The sequence below is a fragment of the Gracilinanus agilis genome, chromosome 3 (assembly GCF_016433145.1).
Source record: "Gracilinanus agilis isolate LMUSP501 chromosome 3, AgileGrace, whole genome shotgun sequence".
Lineage (NCBI taxonomy): Eukaryota > Metazoa > Chordata > Mammalia > Didelphimorphia > Didelphidae > Gracilinanus > Gracilinanus agilis.
Window position 1 is genome coordinate 314,983,529 of NC_058132.1, and position 16,979 is coordinate 315,000,507.

General features: G+C 33.1%; 1 protein-coding gene across 1 annotated transcript in view; it reads left to right on the forward strand.

Moving 5' to 3' along the window:
- Positions 1–16,979, forward strand: part of CNTNAP5 (contactin associated protein family member 5) — an 845,810-nt gene that overhangs the window by 381,980 nt on the left and 446,851 nt on the right. Inside the window, exons 5-6 of the mRNA XM_044669143.1 lie at positions 5,563–5,766; positions 15,873–16,057. Of these exons, the coding sequence (XP_044525078.1) occupies positions 5,563–5,766; positions 15,873–16,057 (389 nt within the window). The remainder of the gene's footprint in view (positions 1–5,562; positions 5,767–15,872; positions 16,058–16,979) is intronic.

Below are 16,979 nucleotides of genomic sequence, written 5' to 3' on the forward strand. Positions count from 1 at the left end.
TCTCTCCTTTGATGAAGTCTCTCAGAACCTCTAGATCCCTTCAGGGATCACTTAAAATAAACTTTCCTACAAGATTTCACCAGCTGTTAGTACACCTTTTGCCATAATCATTTTTATATTTATTTTGTATTGAATACTCTGTGCCAATGTCATTTCCTACCAGTAGAGTATAAACAACTTGAGGGGAGGGACTATTACATATATTGGTTTTGTATTCTTAGGAATAACACTAGAACACAGAAGACACTTACTAAGTATTGGTGGTCACTGGAAAAAAAATCTTAGAAATTAAATAAAAATTTCATAATGGAAAGGATAATTTAACCTAAATTTTTGGTTTATCCATAGTACTGATCAAGAGAGAATGTTAGTGACAAATTCACAGAATGAGTTGAGATTCAGTATTAAAATTGTCATTTCATATTTTGATTATAATTACTACATTTTCCTGTTAAGACACAACAGCTAAGTGTAAAATAAGAATGAAAAAATTAGAGGGAAATAAAAGTATATATGTATATTTGTATGACATAGTGAATAAATAACTCGCCCCATTTTCAGTATGATTTGGGTTCGAGTTCTACCTCTTATTTACCCTTGAAACTAGGCAAAACATCATAATCCTCTGAAATAGGACTACCCAATCTCCACTACACACTTTCGAATAGTGCCTTCCCTTTATAAGAATAACTACTATTTATACTACATATCCTTGTATATACAAAGTTGTTTACAAAATAATATGAGTTCCTTTAGAGCAGGGATTCTGCTTTTGTTTTTATGTATGACTTTAGCATGCAATATAATCCCTGGCACATAGCAGGCACTTGATGAATGTTTATAGATGATGCTAATATTGCTGATCACACATACCCTAAGTAACATTTTAGGAGTGTAGCTTGCAAAACAATTTGTGATCAGATTGTTAATAAAGGGAATTTCAAACACTATTTTAATTGCACTAATTATTTGTTTTACATAAATACATATACATATATAAACAGGTATAAGTTATAAAATCATGATGATATTATTATAATACTAAATAATGGCTCTATGCTAAGAACTTTAAATTATGATCTTGGAAGTACTATAAATATCCCTTTTTTACAGAAAAGATGGTGCCATATACAGAGTGCTAAATTTAGAGTTAGGGAGAACTGTGTTCAAATTTGGCTTCGGTCATTTATTATCTTTTTGGCCTTATGCAAATCATTTAACAAGATTTTGTGTGTGTATATACATATATATATACACATAAACACACACATACATTTTACATATAAAAATATATATGTACATATATATGTACTTTTGCATATATATCACACATGGGTATGAATTATAGTGACAACATTCTTAGCATATTGTCATTCCCTCTGTCCTTTGATTTCCTACACAATTTTTTTAAAAAGAGAAGCTTCTTTCCAAATTACCACCACAATCTCTACAAAACATAATTTTGAGTTCTGCAACTGGTTTCTTTGAAATAAATGTCCTTCATGACCTCAAATCAAAAATCAATTTCAACGGAATTTTTTATAATACCAAGTGCTAAAAAAACTTTTGTAAGTTCTCCTCTTTTACCCAGAGCATGGGCATTTAAAAATATTGTCTATTATTTTTATCAGGTGATAATCAATCAAAACTTATTTGAATTTAGGGTCTATCTTTAAATATTTCACTTATCATCAAGTCTGTTTCCAGTTAGCTGTGAAATTTTTCATTTTTTTTCTATGTCTCTGCCTTTCCTTCTCTGTTTCTGATTGTCCCTCTGTCTCTGCTTCTCTTCTTTTCTATGTCTCTATTTCTGTCTCTCCCTCCATCCCACTCCCTTTCCCCACTTTTTCTCTCTCACTCTTTGTCTCCCTCAACTCTCTTTTTCTTTGTTTCTTCATCTGTAAAATGGCTAATGAATTCATTGTGTGGCTTAATTAATGTTATAAAGGTCCTATGACGCTTGGCTGAGTCTCATCATCAGCAAAGTGTTACCATCACTAGATCTTGGTAGGATTGGAGGGAATACATTAATTTCTTTTACAGACTAATTTTGTACCAAAAGGGGATGTGTTGATCTCTGCATTAATGAGCACATATGGATGATATAAGAATTAAATTTCAAAGTGGGGTGTAAGACTAGACAAGGAATCCAATCTTCCTGAAAATGTTTTTGATTCTCTCTAAGCTACAAATGACCAGCTCAACTTATTTCCATCTACAATGGAATTTCAAACCTGCATTAAAGTCTTATTATTAAAGTCTCATTATGGCATGGAGGTGGCCCTTAGTTATCAAAGTCTTTGTTAGCAGGTGGAAACTTTAGAAGACCATACTAAACCAGAAAGATCTTGAGCATGTACCTGGGAATTTTCATGTACCTCCCCCTCTGAAGTTACCTTCAAATTCTGCAAATATCTTGAAATGCTTTAGCCAGAGACCTTGTTATAGTTCTTTTCTTCTGCTTATATGAGACAGCATGGTCAAGTGGTTAGAGATTTGGTCACAAAGGCCTAAAATTAAACCCTAATTATGACACATTCTAGCTATATGACCTGAGACAAATCATTTAATCTTGGGGTTTAAATATTCCATTAGTACCTTGTTATAGAACTTTGAAGTCTTACCATTTTAGCGATTCCTTTAGAGTAGACTATAGAGGGTCCATATTAAGATGACAATAAAGGGCAAATAGTGGGGCCAGTGGATAGAGCTCTCTATCTTGGTCAGGAGGACTAGGGTTCAAATCTGTCTCAGATAATACCTAGCTATGTGATCCTGGGCAAGTCACTTAAACCCAACTGCTTAGCCTTTACCACTCTTCTGCCTTAGAAATTGCTTCTTAGTATTGATTCTAAGAGAGAAGGTGAGGTTTTGTTTGTTTTCTTAATGTCAATATGTGATCTGAGTGATAGTACACAAAATCATTATTACATATGTTAGCCAAACTGGCCAGCTCTTTACTTTTAGAGTAATAAGGAAGGGAAACACAAATCAAATCAGTTTTGATAAGGTAAGGAGTATTGTGCATGCATTGAAGAAGTGTCTGAGGCAAGATCTTAACACTTGTCGTCTTCTCTATAAATCCAGCAATCTATACAATATCTGGAAGCTCTCCATTCATATATTTTACTGAAACAGATTGTCTTTCCTTTCCTTATATATTGTATTATTTTCCTATCTGAGCACCTTTGCAGGGAAAATCCTTATTGCTTGGAATGCATTTTCTCTTCTACTCTGACTCTTGGGACTTCTAGTTTTCTTCAAAGATAGATCTTCTACAAAAATTCTTTGCTGATCTCCTTCTGTTTCTATACATTTCTCTGCATTACATTTCTATTGTCTGCATTTTTCACATGAACCTACATGTATTTTGTTCAAGGAGGTAGCATATGCAATGAAAAAAGTACAAAGTGGAGTCAAAGAACCTGAGTTTCAATCTTGCCTTTTTGTTTGCCAAGTGTGAGACTCTGGGCAAGCCAGTTAATCTCCATGTGCCTCAAGAAACTTCTAAGAACAAGTCAACTCAATCATAGATAGATTGGGATCATAATTGTTTGGAAAGTTCCCATACTGGGAGTTTCTCCAAGCTGCCTGAAATCAGACAAACATTATGTTTTGGCGAATGTCTAAATAAATTATTAAGTTCATATTTCAGAATGAAAATAAAGGATTCATTAGGATGGGAGAGATGGGCCATTCTGCTAAAGAACACTCTAATTCTTCTAATTTAGGGCAGTCTTTCTTGTGAGCGTAGAATCTTAGAATTGGAAGTCACTTCCCAAATTATGTAGTCCAACCAGTAGTTGAGAGACGGAATTTCTCTTTTTTAATGTAAGCACCTTATGGTCATCCTGCTTTGGTAAGATGGTCTTTAGGGAGATTTGTAGTGTAATTAAAGAGTAAATAGAAAAAGGAAGAAAATAGCCATTCAGGGGAAAGGATTCTTTGCAACAAATGTCTCTGATATGGATCTGCTATCCAAGATATCTAGGGAATTGAGCAATACGTAAGACTCAAAACCATTTCTTCTTTGCAGTAATAGGAGTCTGGGGGGATGGAACACTGAATATAAAGTATAAAGTTGGACATGATTGATGTGTTTCTTACTTTTATAGATCATTTTCTCCTCCTTTTATTAAACATTCTTTTTTTAAAAAATGGATCTAAAAAGAAGGGAAAGGAATATATTGAGAAATAAACATAATATCAAAACAAATAATATCAAAAAATCTTAAATCTCGATCACATTCTATAAGTGAATAATGGTCCAAAAGTCTTTGTTGTAAACTCATTTGATAGAATTCGATAGGAATTTCTGGGAGGGAACATTGTGTATGAAAAAAAAAAACCCAACAACATTTATCTTTGTAGATATTTGTGTCATTTGAAATTGTTGTAAGCCCTGGGAGACTACAACTCCCAGGACTCTCTTCTACAACTTCCCCCTGACAACTCTCACTTCCTTTGTGGAAGGTGTCAGAGAAAGTATAAAAAGAGTTTGGTGCCTTTTTCCTCTCTCTACCCTGGAGGGTCTGCTCTCTAGCTGGGAGGCTCTCGAATCCTGAGCACTCTCTCTTCACCTTTTTCCCTTTCTATCTACCTTCTAGTTTTTCCTAGACCTTCCCATTTCTAATATTTCTAATTAAATAAAACCCAGCTATTCTAAACCCTAAAGTTGCTCTCTGATCTTTTATTTGAGCCCCTGAAGGGCTCTGGTCAATTTCCCCCTGCAGGGGGCTGGGGACACTACCTTCCTTTCCCTTCCTCTACTTTCCTCCTTTCAACCCCCTCACATATTATACCCCTTCAGGGTTTGGAGGTATCTTCTGTGGAATAACTACAGGAGTGTAATGTATGATATTGTGTTTTCTAAATGAAATGATACTGGAAGTGATTTTTTTTTTAATTTAGAATCCTGGTTTCATAAAGACTATTTTACAATCTCTGTACACTTTAATAGTGTATAGTACACAGACCAAACATTTTAAATTGTCCTGTGAATAAATAAATCTAAGACTGAATTTTCCAATATATCCACTCACATATAGCTTCCCTCAAAATAATATAAAAACATTATTTAAAGCAAAATATGAAAAAAAAATGATGTTCCTTCTTGCTCCATATTTCTGTCCATTTAATCCAATAATCTTAAAAGACCATGGAAATAAACACATTTTTGCTAGTTAATAGGTCAGATCATACTCAGCTTGATATGTAAGGACAGTTTCCTTAATTCAATAGATACTAAGGCCAAGAGCAAAGGCTTACAGGGTGGTAGATATATGTTTGAGGGATTATACAAATGCTGCTAATTGATACTTGAATGAATGAAGAATTGTTTATTTCATTCTTGTTATTTGTTCAGCACTATTCTAAGAAATAGAGAATTTTAAACCCTCAAGGACCTTTCAGTCTATTATGAAATGATGAATCCTATAGTGAAGTAACAGCCAGGCTGAGGTATTTTGAGATTACTGTACAATGTCTTTGAATTAACTGCCAATTAAAAGAAAGTTGCTATTTTTGATTTCTCTTCTTTGCTTTCTCTCCTTCCTCCCATAGAATCAGATGTTGCTGACTTTGATGGCAGAAGCTCCCTTCTGTACAGATTTAATCAGAAACTAATGAGCACTTTTAAAGATGTGATCTCTCTGAAGTTCAAGAGTATGCAAGGAGATGGAGTCTTGTTCCATGGAGAGGGCCAACATGGAGATTACATTACCCTGGAGCTACAGAAGGGGAAACTCTCTTTACATATCAACTTGGGTATGATTTGTCATTTCTATCCTCCTTCAAATAGGATTATATTGAAAGTAAGCACATTCAACTGTGGTCCTTTAATACTTCTTTGTTGTAAACAATTGAAGTAAAGTGTAAACTATTCCCTGTTCTCTACACAACCTAGTAGGGATATAACATTTTTTTTTTATTTTTTTAAATTTATTTAGAATATTTTCCATGGTTACAAGATTCATGTTCTTTTCCTATCCTCTTCCCTCCCTGTTCCTAGAGCTGACACAAAATTCTACTGTTATATATATATATATATATATATATGTCATTGTTCAAAACCTGTTTCCATATTATTCATATTTGTAATCATTTTCTTCTAAAGCCGAAACCTCAGTCATAGTTCCATCAAACCAGGTAATCAATCTTGTGTTTTTCTTCTCTTGTGTGTTTCTACTCCCACAGTTCTTTCTCTGGATGTGGATGTGGATAGCTTTCTTTCTCATAAGTCCCTCAGAATTGTCCTGGATCATTGCACGGATACTAGTAGAGAAGTCCATTACATTCAATTTCTGTGTACAATGTTCTCCTGGCTCTGCTCATTTCACTCTGCATCAATTCCTGGAGGTCTTTCCAATTCACATAGAAACTCTCCAGTTCAGGATATAACATTAGGTGAAGGAAGCTAAACAAGTAGAAATGTGGAAATTTGCACAATACTCAAAATACACACAATACTCCCCCTTCCACTTCCCTTGATGTGTCAAAAGTCATGTTAAGAATAGAAAAATATATCATCTATATCTTGTCTCTCATAAAATATCATGTGTATATTTTGAAATGAATGCCTGGGGAAACTGAGGAAGGTTATGATGAAACTGACTTCTTCAAATAACACACACACACACACACACACACACACATTTGTTTGTTTGTCCTTTTATTTATTTATTTGTTTGTTTGGTGGGGTAGTGGGGAGGAAGGGTCTGGATTTGTGCAGTTGACTCAAGTATATTGTGACTATTTACTTTCATTTTTCCCTCCATTTTTTCCAAGTTTTTTAGTCACTAAAAGATAAATGTATATATCTACAATTACTAATGTGTGTACATATGTACATACTCAAGTATCTGTAGATATGCAAATATGTGCATATCATTTATATATGTACATATAAAAATAGTATGTGCGTTTGCATGTATTTATGGTTGTTATTAAAAATGTCTTAGCTGGACTGAAGATCATCATGACCGAAATTAAATGTACTTACTTGGAGTTCAGCTTACAGATGCTAGGGCTGTTCTCTCTCAGTTCCTCTGCATTCACTGTATGTCTTCACTTGCCTCTAATTGACCCCCCCAAGTTGAGTGACATGGCTGCAATGCCTAGCCTCCTCCACAGGATCAAAGATCCTTTTGAAGGAAAGGAAAACTGAACATATCTCTTTGTAGCACACAGAGAGCAGAGTTCACTAGAGTAGAGAAAATAGCTCATCTGTGGAGGAAGAAACCTGAAAAGTAGCCAGGCTGAAGAGGAAAAATAAATCACAGTTTGTCATGAGCATGACACTCGTTCCCATTTAGTATTTCATTAAAAATGAGTAGGATGAAAATTTTACTTTAAAAATAGATATTGTGAAGATAGAGAAGTGAAAAAGAGAGAAAATTTTCCATTTTCTGGTAAATGTTACATGAAAGACAAAGAACCCTAGACAAACAATGATCTTTGTTCAACAAGGTAGACACAGTAGGGTGTAGCTTAATACCAAATGACTCTAAAGTCAGATACCATCAATCTATCTTGAGACATTTCTATAAACCACTCTTAAGGCAGGACAATCAAAAGAGTGGCAAACTTTGAGGGCATTGTCAACTTTTCTCAGTAGGTTGAAACGACTGCTCAGATCATCACTTGTTAGATTAACGATTTCACAAATTAATAACTCAATGGATTATTTCCTCCTCGTTTGAGTACTTCCCAGCTCAGCCAATCCCACTCTGCGTTCCCTTTAAGTGACATGTTCCCAAGTACTGAACCCATTACTCAATCCGTAAAAATTCATTAAGCACCTACTATGTGTTAGTTTCTGGCTATACCAAGGCAAAAGTGAAAATAGCTCCTGCCTTCAAGAAGCTTATAGTCTAGTCTGAAAAGCCTATAAAGAGTTGTTGGAACATAAATGCAGAGTGATTTTGTGGTAAAGAAAGATAGCCTTTGGGGAAATCTGCCAAAGGCTTCATTTAGAAGGTGACTGCTTGAGGACAGTCAGGGCAAAGACACAATCTTCTAGAAAATCACACTCTCATAGAAATTCACAATCTTGTAGAGAACACTTTCTGTCCTTTGGGTCCAATCAGACTAAGTCTAATCCTTCTCACATAGACCTCACCATCCTTGAAAATTGCAATAATTTCCTTTTGAGCCTTTTCTTTCTAGTCTAAATTTCCACAGTATCTTCAAGCAAATCCTTGGACAGTATGGATTTTAGGTCCTTCAACATCCTCTTTGCCTTCCTCTGAATTCTCTCTGAATTATACACATTCCATTTTTTTAAGTTAATTTAATTAATTAATTTAGAAGATTTTACCATGGTTATATGATTCGTGTTCTTTCCCTCCCCTCCTCCTACCCTAGCCAATAAGCAATTTCACATGTGTCAATGATCAGGAGCCATTTCCATATTATTAATATTTGCATTAGAGTGATCGTTTAGAGTCTGCATCCCCAAACATATCCCCATAGGACCATGTGATCAAGCAGCTGTTTTTCTTCTGTGTTTCTACTCCCACAGTTCTTTCTCTGAACGTGGATAATGTTCTTTCTCATAAGTCCCTCAGAATTGTCCTGGATCATTGCATTGCTGCTGGTAGAGAAATCATTGCATTCGATGCCACAGTGTATCTATCTCTGTGTACAATGTTCTCCTGGTTCTGCTCCTTTCACTCTGCATAAATTCCTGGAGGTCGTTCCAGTTCACATGGAATTCCTCCAGTTCATTATTCCTTTTAGCACAATAATATTCCATCACTAACAGATACCACAATCTGTTCAGCTATTACCAAATCAAATGGCATCACCTCATTTTCCAATTTTTTGCCACCACAAAGAGCGTAGTTATAGTTTTGTACAAATCTTTTTCCTTATGATCTCTTTGGGGTATAAAACCAGCAGTGGTATGGCTGAATAAAAGGACAGGCAGTCTTTTAAAGCCCTCTGGGCATAGTTCCAAATTGCCTTGCAGAATGGCTGGATCAATTTACAACTCCACCAGCAAAGCATTATTAATGTCTCAATTTTGCCACATCCCCTCCAACATTTATTACTTTCCTTTGCTGTCACATTGGCTAATCTGCTAGGTGTGAGATGATACCTCAGGGTTGTTTCCATTTCCATTTCTCTAATTATAAGAGATTTAGAACACTTTTTCATGTCCTTAAATGTAGTTTTGATTTTTTTACCTGAAAATTGCCTATTCATGCCCCTTGTCCATTTATCAATTGAGGGATTTTTTTGTACAATTGATTTAGCTCCTTATACACTTGAGTAATTAGACCTTTGTCACAGGTTTTTTGTTATTAAGATGTTTTCCCCAATTTGTTACTTCCCTTCTAGTTCTGGTTGCATTGATTTTGTTTGTACAAAAACGTCTTAATTTATTGTTATCAAAATTATTCATTTTAATTTCTTGTTTGGTCTTAAAATCTTTCCTTTCCCATATATCTGACAGGTATACTGTTCTATGTTCACCTAAATTACTTATAGTTTCTTTCTTTATGTTTAAAAACATAACATAAACATTCCAAATTTATCATGGTGCAGAGTGTGAGATATTGATCTAAACCTAATCTCTCCCATACTGTTTTCTAATTTTCCCAGCAGTTTTTGTCAAATAGTGGGGTTTTGTCCCAAAAGTTGGCTTCTTTGAGTTTATCATAAGACTGTCCCGCTGAGGTCACTTACCCCAAGTCTATTCCACTGATCCTCCCTTTTGTCTCTTAGCCAGGACCATATTGTTTTGATAACACTACTTTATAGGGCAGTTTAATATCTGGAACTGCTTGGCACCCATCATTCACATTTTTTTTCATTATTTCCCCTTGATATTCTTGATCTTTTGTTCTTCCAAATGAATCTTGTTATAATTTTTTCTATTTCAGTAAAAAAGTTTCTTGGTAATTTGAAAGACATGAAACTGCATAAGTAAATTAATTTCGGTAGGATTGTTATTTGTATTATGTTAGCTCGGTCTACCCATGAGCAAATAATGTTTTTCCAATTTTTTACATCTAGTTTTGTGTGGAAAGTGTTTTGTATTTGTGTTCGTATAATTCCTGTATTTATCTTGGCAGATATATTTCTAGATATTTTATATTGTCTAGGATGGTTTTAAATGGAATTTCTCTTATTAACTTTTGCTCCTGAGATGTGTTGGAAATATATAGAAATGCCGATTATTTATGTGGGTTTATTTTGTATCCTGCAACTTTGCTAAAGTTGTTATTTCCGTTTGCTTTTTAGTTGATTCTCTAGGATTCTATAAGTAGACCGTCATACCATCTGCAAAGAGTGATAGTTTAGTTTCCTCATTGCCTATTTTAATACCTTGAATTTCTTTTTCTTCTCTGATTGCTTCTGCTAGTGTTTCTAGTACCATGTTAAATAATAGAGGTGAAAATGGGCATCCTTGTTTCACTCCTGATCTTATTGGGAAGGCTTCTAATCTATCCCCATTTGCAGATGATGTTTGCTGATGGTTTTAAATATATACTGTTTATTATTTTTAGGAAAGGTCCTTCTATTCCTATACTTTCTAGTGTTTTCAATAGTAATGAGTGTTATATATTGTCAACGGCATTTTCTGTATCTATTGAGATAGTTATGTGATTTCTGTTAGTTTGGTTCTTGATATGGTCAATTATATGGATGGCTTTCCTAATATTAAATCATTCTTGCATTCCTGGTATAAATCCAACCTGATCATAGTGAATAATGCTTGTGATCAGTTACTGGGGTCTTTGCTAGTATTCTATTTAAGATTTTTGCATCTATGTTCATTAAGGAGATTGGTCTGTAGTTTTCTGTTTTTGATCTGCCTGGCTTTGGAATCAGTACCATTTTTGTGTCATAAAAGGAATTCAGTAGAACTCCTTCTTGGCTTATTTTGTCAAATAGTTTGTATAGCACTGGGATTAGTTGTTCTTTAAATGTTTGATAGAATTCACTGGTGAATCCATCTGGCCCCAGGGGGATTTTTTCTTAGGGAGTTCTTTGATGGCTTGTTTGATTTCTCTTTCTGATATGGGATTATTTAAGGATTCTTTTTCCTCTTCTGTTAATCTAGGCAGTTTATATTTGTAAATATTAATCCATATCACCTATATTGCAGTATTTGTTGCCACATAATTGGACAGAATAGTTCTTAATAATTACCTTAATTTCCTCTTTAATAGAGGTGAGGATGCCCTTTTCATCTTTGATACTGTTTATTTGATTTTCTTCTTTCCTTTTTTTTTATTAGATTAACCGGTACTTAATCTATTTTATTTGTTGTTTTTTTTTTCAAAATACTAGTTCCTAGTCTTATTTATTAATTCAATAATTCTTATACTTTCAATTTTATTAATATCTCCTTTAATTTTTAGGATCTCCATTTTAGTTTTTGTCTAGGGATTTTTAATTTCTTCTCTTTCTAGTTTTTTAATTTGCATGCACAATTCATTGACCTCTTCCCTCTCTGATTTGTTGATATATGCACTCAAGGATATAAATTTTCCCGGAGTACATGTTTGCTGCATTCCTTAGATTTTGATATGATGTCTCCTCATTGTCATTCTCTTCAATGAAATTATTGTTTCTATGATTTGTTCTTTAAGTGACCAATTTGAAGAATAATATTATTTAATTTCCATTTAATTTTTGATTTGCATCTCCATTTACCCTCACTAATTATTATTGTTATTGTATTATGATCTGAAAAGGTTGGATGTATTATTTCTGTTTTTTTTTTCATTTGTTTTCAATGTTTTTATGGCCTAGTACATGGTCAGTCTTTGTGAATGTACCATGTGCTGCTGAAAAGAAGGTGTATCCTTTTTTGTACCTATTTATTTTTCTCCATATGTCTATTAACTCTAATTTTCTAAGATTTCATTCACATCTCTTACCTCTTTCTTATTTATTTTTTGTTTTGATTTATCTAGAGCTGATAAGAGGAAGGTTCAGATCTCCCACTAGTATAGTTTTACTATCTATTTCCTCCTTAAGCTCCAGTTGTTCTCCTTTAAAAATCTGTAAGTGTTCTACTTTAACTGTTGAGTCCAGACAGGAACAGTTCCCCAGAGATGATTTCATAAGTGCACTAGATTATGAAGCTTTGCCACTCATTACAGTCTAAGATTACCATAAGTATTTTGTGACTGTCATGTCCCACTAGTGGCTCATAAAGGATCTGAACCCCATTATGATATGTAGTTCTTTTTTTTTGCAGACAATTACCATCTTACTGTAATTCTCTTGACCTATAATAATGAAATTGATTCTTTGAATCCAAGTATTAGATTTTAATTCAAATCTTATAAACTTTATCTATTTAGATTCAACCTATAAAGCTTTAGCTTTTAAAAAAAATTAGGATTTTCACAAAATCATATCATGTTATCTACCAAGTTTCTGTGACCTGCATATTTGATAACCATACCATCTCTCTTTTTATCCAAGTCATTGATAAAAATATCACACATATACACACCCCAGATCTCTTTGGTAATTCACTGGCTAACTGCTGCCAATTTAATATTAATCTATTAAAAAAACAACTACTTTTAAAATTTTGCCATCTCAACAATTTTAAATATATTTACATCATCTACTAGTCTACATATCTCGATCATTTTTGCTAGTATAGTAAGAGATGTTCTTGTGTCAAATGTGTTAAAAAATTTCTAGTTAATTCATATCTACATTTTTCTCATTTTCTGCCAGATTTTTTTCCTTTCAAAATATGAAATACATTTAGTATGTGATGACTTGTTCTTGATGAAATTATTCTATCTTCCTATTTGTATCACTTCCTTTTCTAGCCATTGAACTCATGCTCTTTGATTTAGAATTTGCAGATATTATCCATTTCACTTGTCTTTTTTTTAGTCAGAATACTTATTGACATATATATGTATATACACATGTATATAATATATATGTTATATCCTTATTGCACCCCTTTGGAACTAAGGAAACAGAACCAGAGCATTTAGATGACCTGTTCCAGGTTGGGCATTATGCACAGTGCAAAGCACAAACTAGTTATAGTCTTAGATTTCAAATAATCTGTATTCTCTCATATCTTTGTGTTTATGTATATTCACATACAAATATACTTATGCAAACATACATGACACACATATCTATATATTATATATGTATATCATATGTGCCAATTACAGGCACTATCTTTAGTTATATGATATAAAAGTGAGAAGTTTAATATTTTCATCTATAATTACTCAAAAAGAGCACAATGAAAACGTTATGAAAGATGTTCCAGAATATTTTAGTTATTTCCTGTGAATTATAAGATTTTTGATGCTTTGGGTTGCACTAGATAGTCATTATGTTATTTCAGATTAAGTGTAATTTGTATCTTGAGAAAAATTTTAAGTTAAGATAGAGGTTATATTTTAAAATAAAAAAATAAAAGTCTAACAGTTTCTAAATATACATGTAAGTGTGTCTCTCTTCCCCCTTTCCCTCATGGCAAATAAATAGTTTTTTTGTCTTTTGCTTTACCTTGAAAAGTAAAACAAGTGGCTTTACTTCAGTAACTACTATTAATGTGCCATTTTTCCAGTTGTGTATTTATAAGCAATTTGGTCTGATATGCTCCCCAGGACTAGGTATTCAGTTTAATTTATGAAAATAAAAATTTCAATATGATATGTAACAAAAATATTATTTTTTCTATTTTGCAACAAATGTGCAGAAGTACACTAAATATCTAACCTGAGATGAAACAAAAATTCCTATTCTGCCAAATTATCTTACCAACTTAATTTCCCGAAGACTTGTTAAAAACAAGACTTCAAACAGAGTTGTTGAAATTCTGTGACAAATGGAAAGAAAGTGTTAATGTTTACTGTTCTGGCAGGTAAAAAGCATAACAAATTAAATAAAACTTCAATTTACTCCACTGATTTTTGATAATTTATATTCACAAAAATTTATGTTCATTTAAATTTATCACTAATGCGTATACTTACATATCTCTAATGCTTCACTGAAAAAAAATAAAATTTATTTGCTATGGTTTTGACAATAATGCAAAATAAACCTACCTCTGCCTGGGGCTTTCTGAATCAGTTTTATTTTCATTTAATCTTATTATAAACAATATTACAAAGAATAAAATTTGTATTAAAGTATATGATCTATTGTTAAAATTTCTACTTTCCATAAATAATCTTTGGGATTTATTTAAATCAGTGAAGGCCTTCCTCTAGGTTATTTGATATTACAAGAGTACCAGTACTCTACTCAGGTCATCCATCTCTTATCCTTTGCTTCTACTGTATGATTAGCCACCTCCATTTGCAGGCACACATTTTTTGGATGACATCCCTTAACTGCTTCTTGTGTGGAAGCTATAAGTGATTATAAACCACAAGCTATTTATGTCCACTCTACATCTCATGTTTCCCTTTCAATTCTTGCAATATTAATTTGGAAGGTGCTTATTAACTTCTGGCCAGTTGATTCTTCAGAATGTGTAAAAGTACATGATTCAAAGCTGTATTGGCATCATATCTTGGCTAAAAAGTCTGGTTTTTAAGTCAGAAAATTACTTCTCATTATCCTAAACTCTAGAAATTTTCATGTTTTCCAAACTGATATCTCTCTCTCTCTCTCTCTCTCTCTCTCTCTCTCTCTCTCTCTCTCTCTCTCTCTCTCTCTCTCTCTCTCTCTCTTGATTCCTCTCCCCATTTAGAATAGGAACTTCTTAAGAACAGGGACTATTTTTGATTCTGTATTCCCAGCACTTAGCACAGTAACTGTCACTGTAATCACTTAATAAATTCCTTTTTATTGATTGATTGTTTTATTGATTAGAATAAAATATTGATGTGATCCCAAGGCAGGAGGACTTTTTCCTTTGAGAAATAGTGATTTTAAGAATTATTTTTCCTTTTTAAATTTATTTTTTCAGTTAGCAAATAGTTACCTCGTTCCCATATCATTCCTATTTAAAAAATTATCTTAAAAAACATTTATATAAATATACATAGCCATATATAATAAACTCCCACATTTGCCATGCCTGAAAGAAATATATATTACAGTCTTTACTCTAATTCTCTCATTTTTCTATCCCGTGGTAGAGGCAATTTTAAGTCCTCTGATTTGATTAGAGTTCTTAAACATTAATGGATTTTTTTTGCAAGTTAGAGATGTTTTTTTCTCTTAAGAGAGAAAACGTTACAACTGGGATATAGAGAAGTGATGCCAAAGACTCTACCCTGAAATGGAAAATAAGAAGTCATGATCCATGAATCTGACTTCCGAAACTGGTCTTCTATTCTGATAAATGATCTGGTCACAATATTCCCATTGTCATCCCTTTCTGGAAAACTTTTTCCCTTCTTCTTACTAGATAAAAATCTACCTAATTTTCAAGGGGCCTCAGAAATTTTACCCTTAATATGGATAATTTTAAACCATGGAGTCCTAAAGATAAGTCAAAAAGCTAATATTTAAGTGACTTCTAAATGCTAAGCATTAGACCCACCCCACCCACGAATTCTTCTTCCTATCAACAATGAAATTTAATTTACACTATACATTTGAACTTATTGAATACTACTTCATGTTACTTATTTGTATGAATATTTTGCATATATATATATATATATGTATATATATATATAGCTATCATCCATTAAACAGTAATGATTTGGAAGGCAATGGGAGTATCTAATACTTCTTTTTATTCATCTCAGTATCTTGCATAGTAATATTCTCATGATAGGCACCTGATAAATATTTCTTTACTAAATATATCTTTACATCCCTGAATTATCTGGTATGTTAGTATTACATTCAGCCTCATCATAATTATGCTTAATTATTTTTTCTATTTTTCACCCTTTCAGGTGACAGTAAACTTCGTTTCAGCAACAGTCAGCCTTCAGTTATTCTAGGCAGTCTTCTGGATGACCAGCACTGGCACTCAGTTCTCATTGAGCGGTTCAATAAACAAGTGAACTTCACAGTAGACAAGCACACTCAACATTTCCGGGCTAAAGGAGACGGTGATTATTTGGACATTGATTATGAGGTGGGTTGGGATTCAAGAATCATTTGCTTTAAATTTGCATGAAGTTTGACGAACTGGAACTCAGCAGCACATATAAAGACACTAGCCAACAAGGGACATGCATAGGCAGTGTGTGACTTGGGGAAAATTGAAAACATATGGTATTTATAATCTTGCATTCATACAGGGGTAGAAGAAGGAGGAAGGAATGAAAAGGAAGGGACAGAGAGAGAGACAGACAGACAGACAGAGAAGGAGGGAAGGAGAGGGAGAGAGAAAATATTAAGAGTCAACAATAGGGAAGGAAAGGGTAATAGGATCCCATACCTGGTTTATCTTAATAATTTGGTTATTGGAGCAATGTTTTCTAATAAATAAAATTAAAGGGTTGAACTAGATATACTCTAGTGTGCCTTTCAACTCTGAAATTTTGTGATTGTAGAATAAATATATATGTGTATATGTGTCACACACATATACACATGAACATTCATACATATATTCACAAACATATATGTATATATAAACATACATGCATGCATAATACATCCATACATAATTTTATTACTTTTTGGGTTTTAAAACACTAACCTATGAATTTAATTCTCTTCTGCTCCAACTCCCCAAATTACTGCCAGCCACGCAGGACCCTTGAAGAGTTTTTAAGAATTTCCTTTATTTTTCATACCTTTAGTGATAATTGCTAGTTATGCTCCACCTAGCCCTGGAATGAAGAACTGATACAATGGAGACAAAATACATCAAAAATTAAAGTGTTCATTTGAAGCAATAGAAATTTTTTATATATATGTATATGTATGCATACATATATGCATATATTCTCTACACACATATAGATGTAAAAGCATATAAAATGAACTTTATGCATTGGGATATGTAGGTGCATAAATATGTGTATTATTGTCGTTGTGTATATATATGT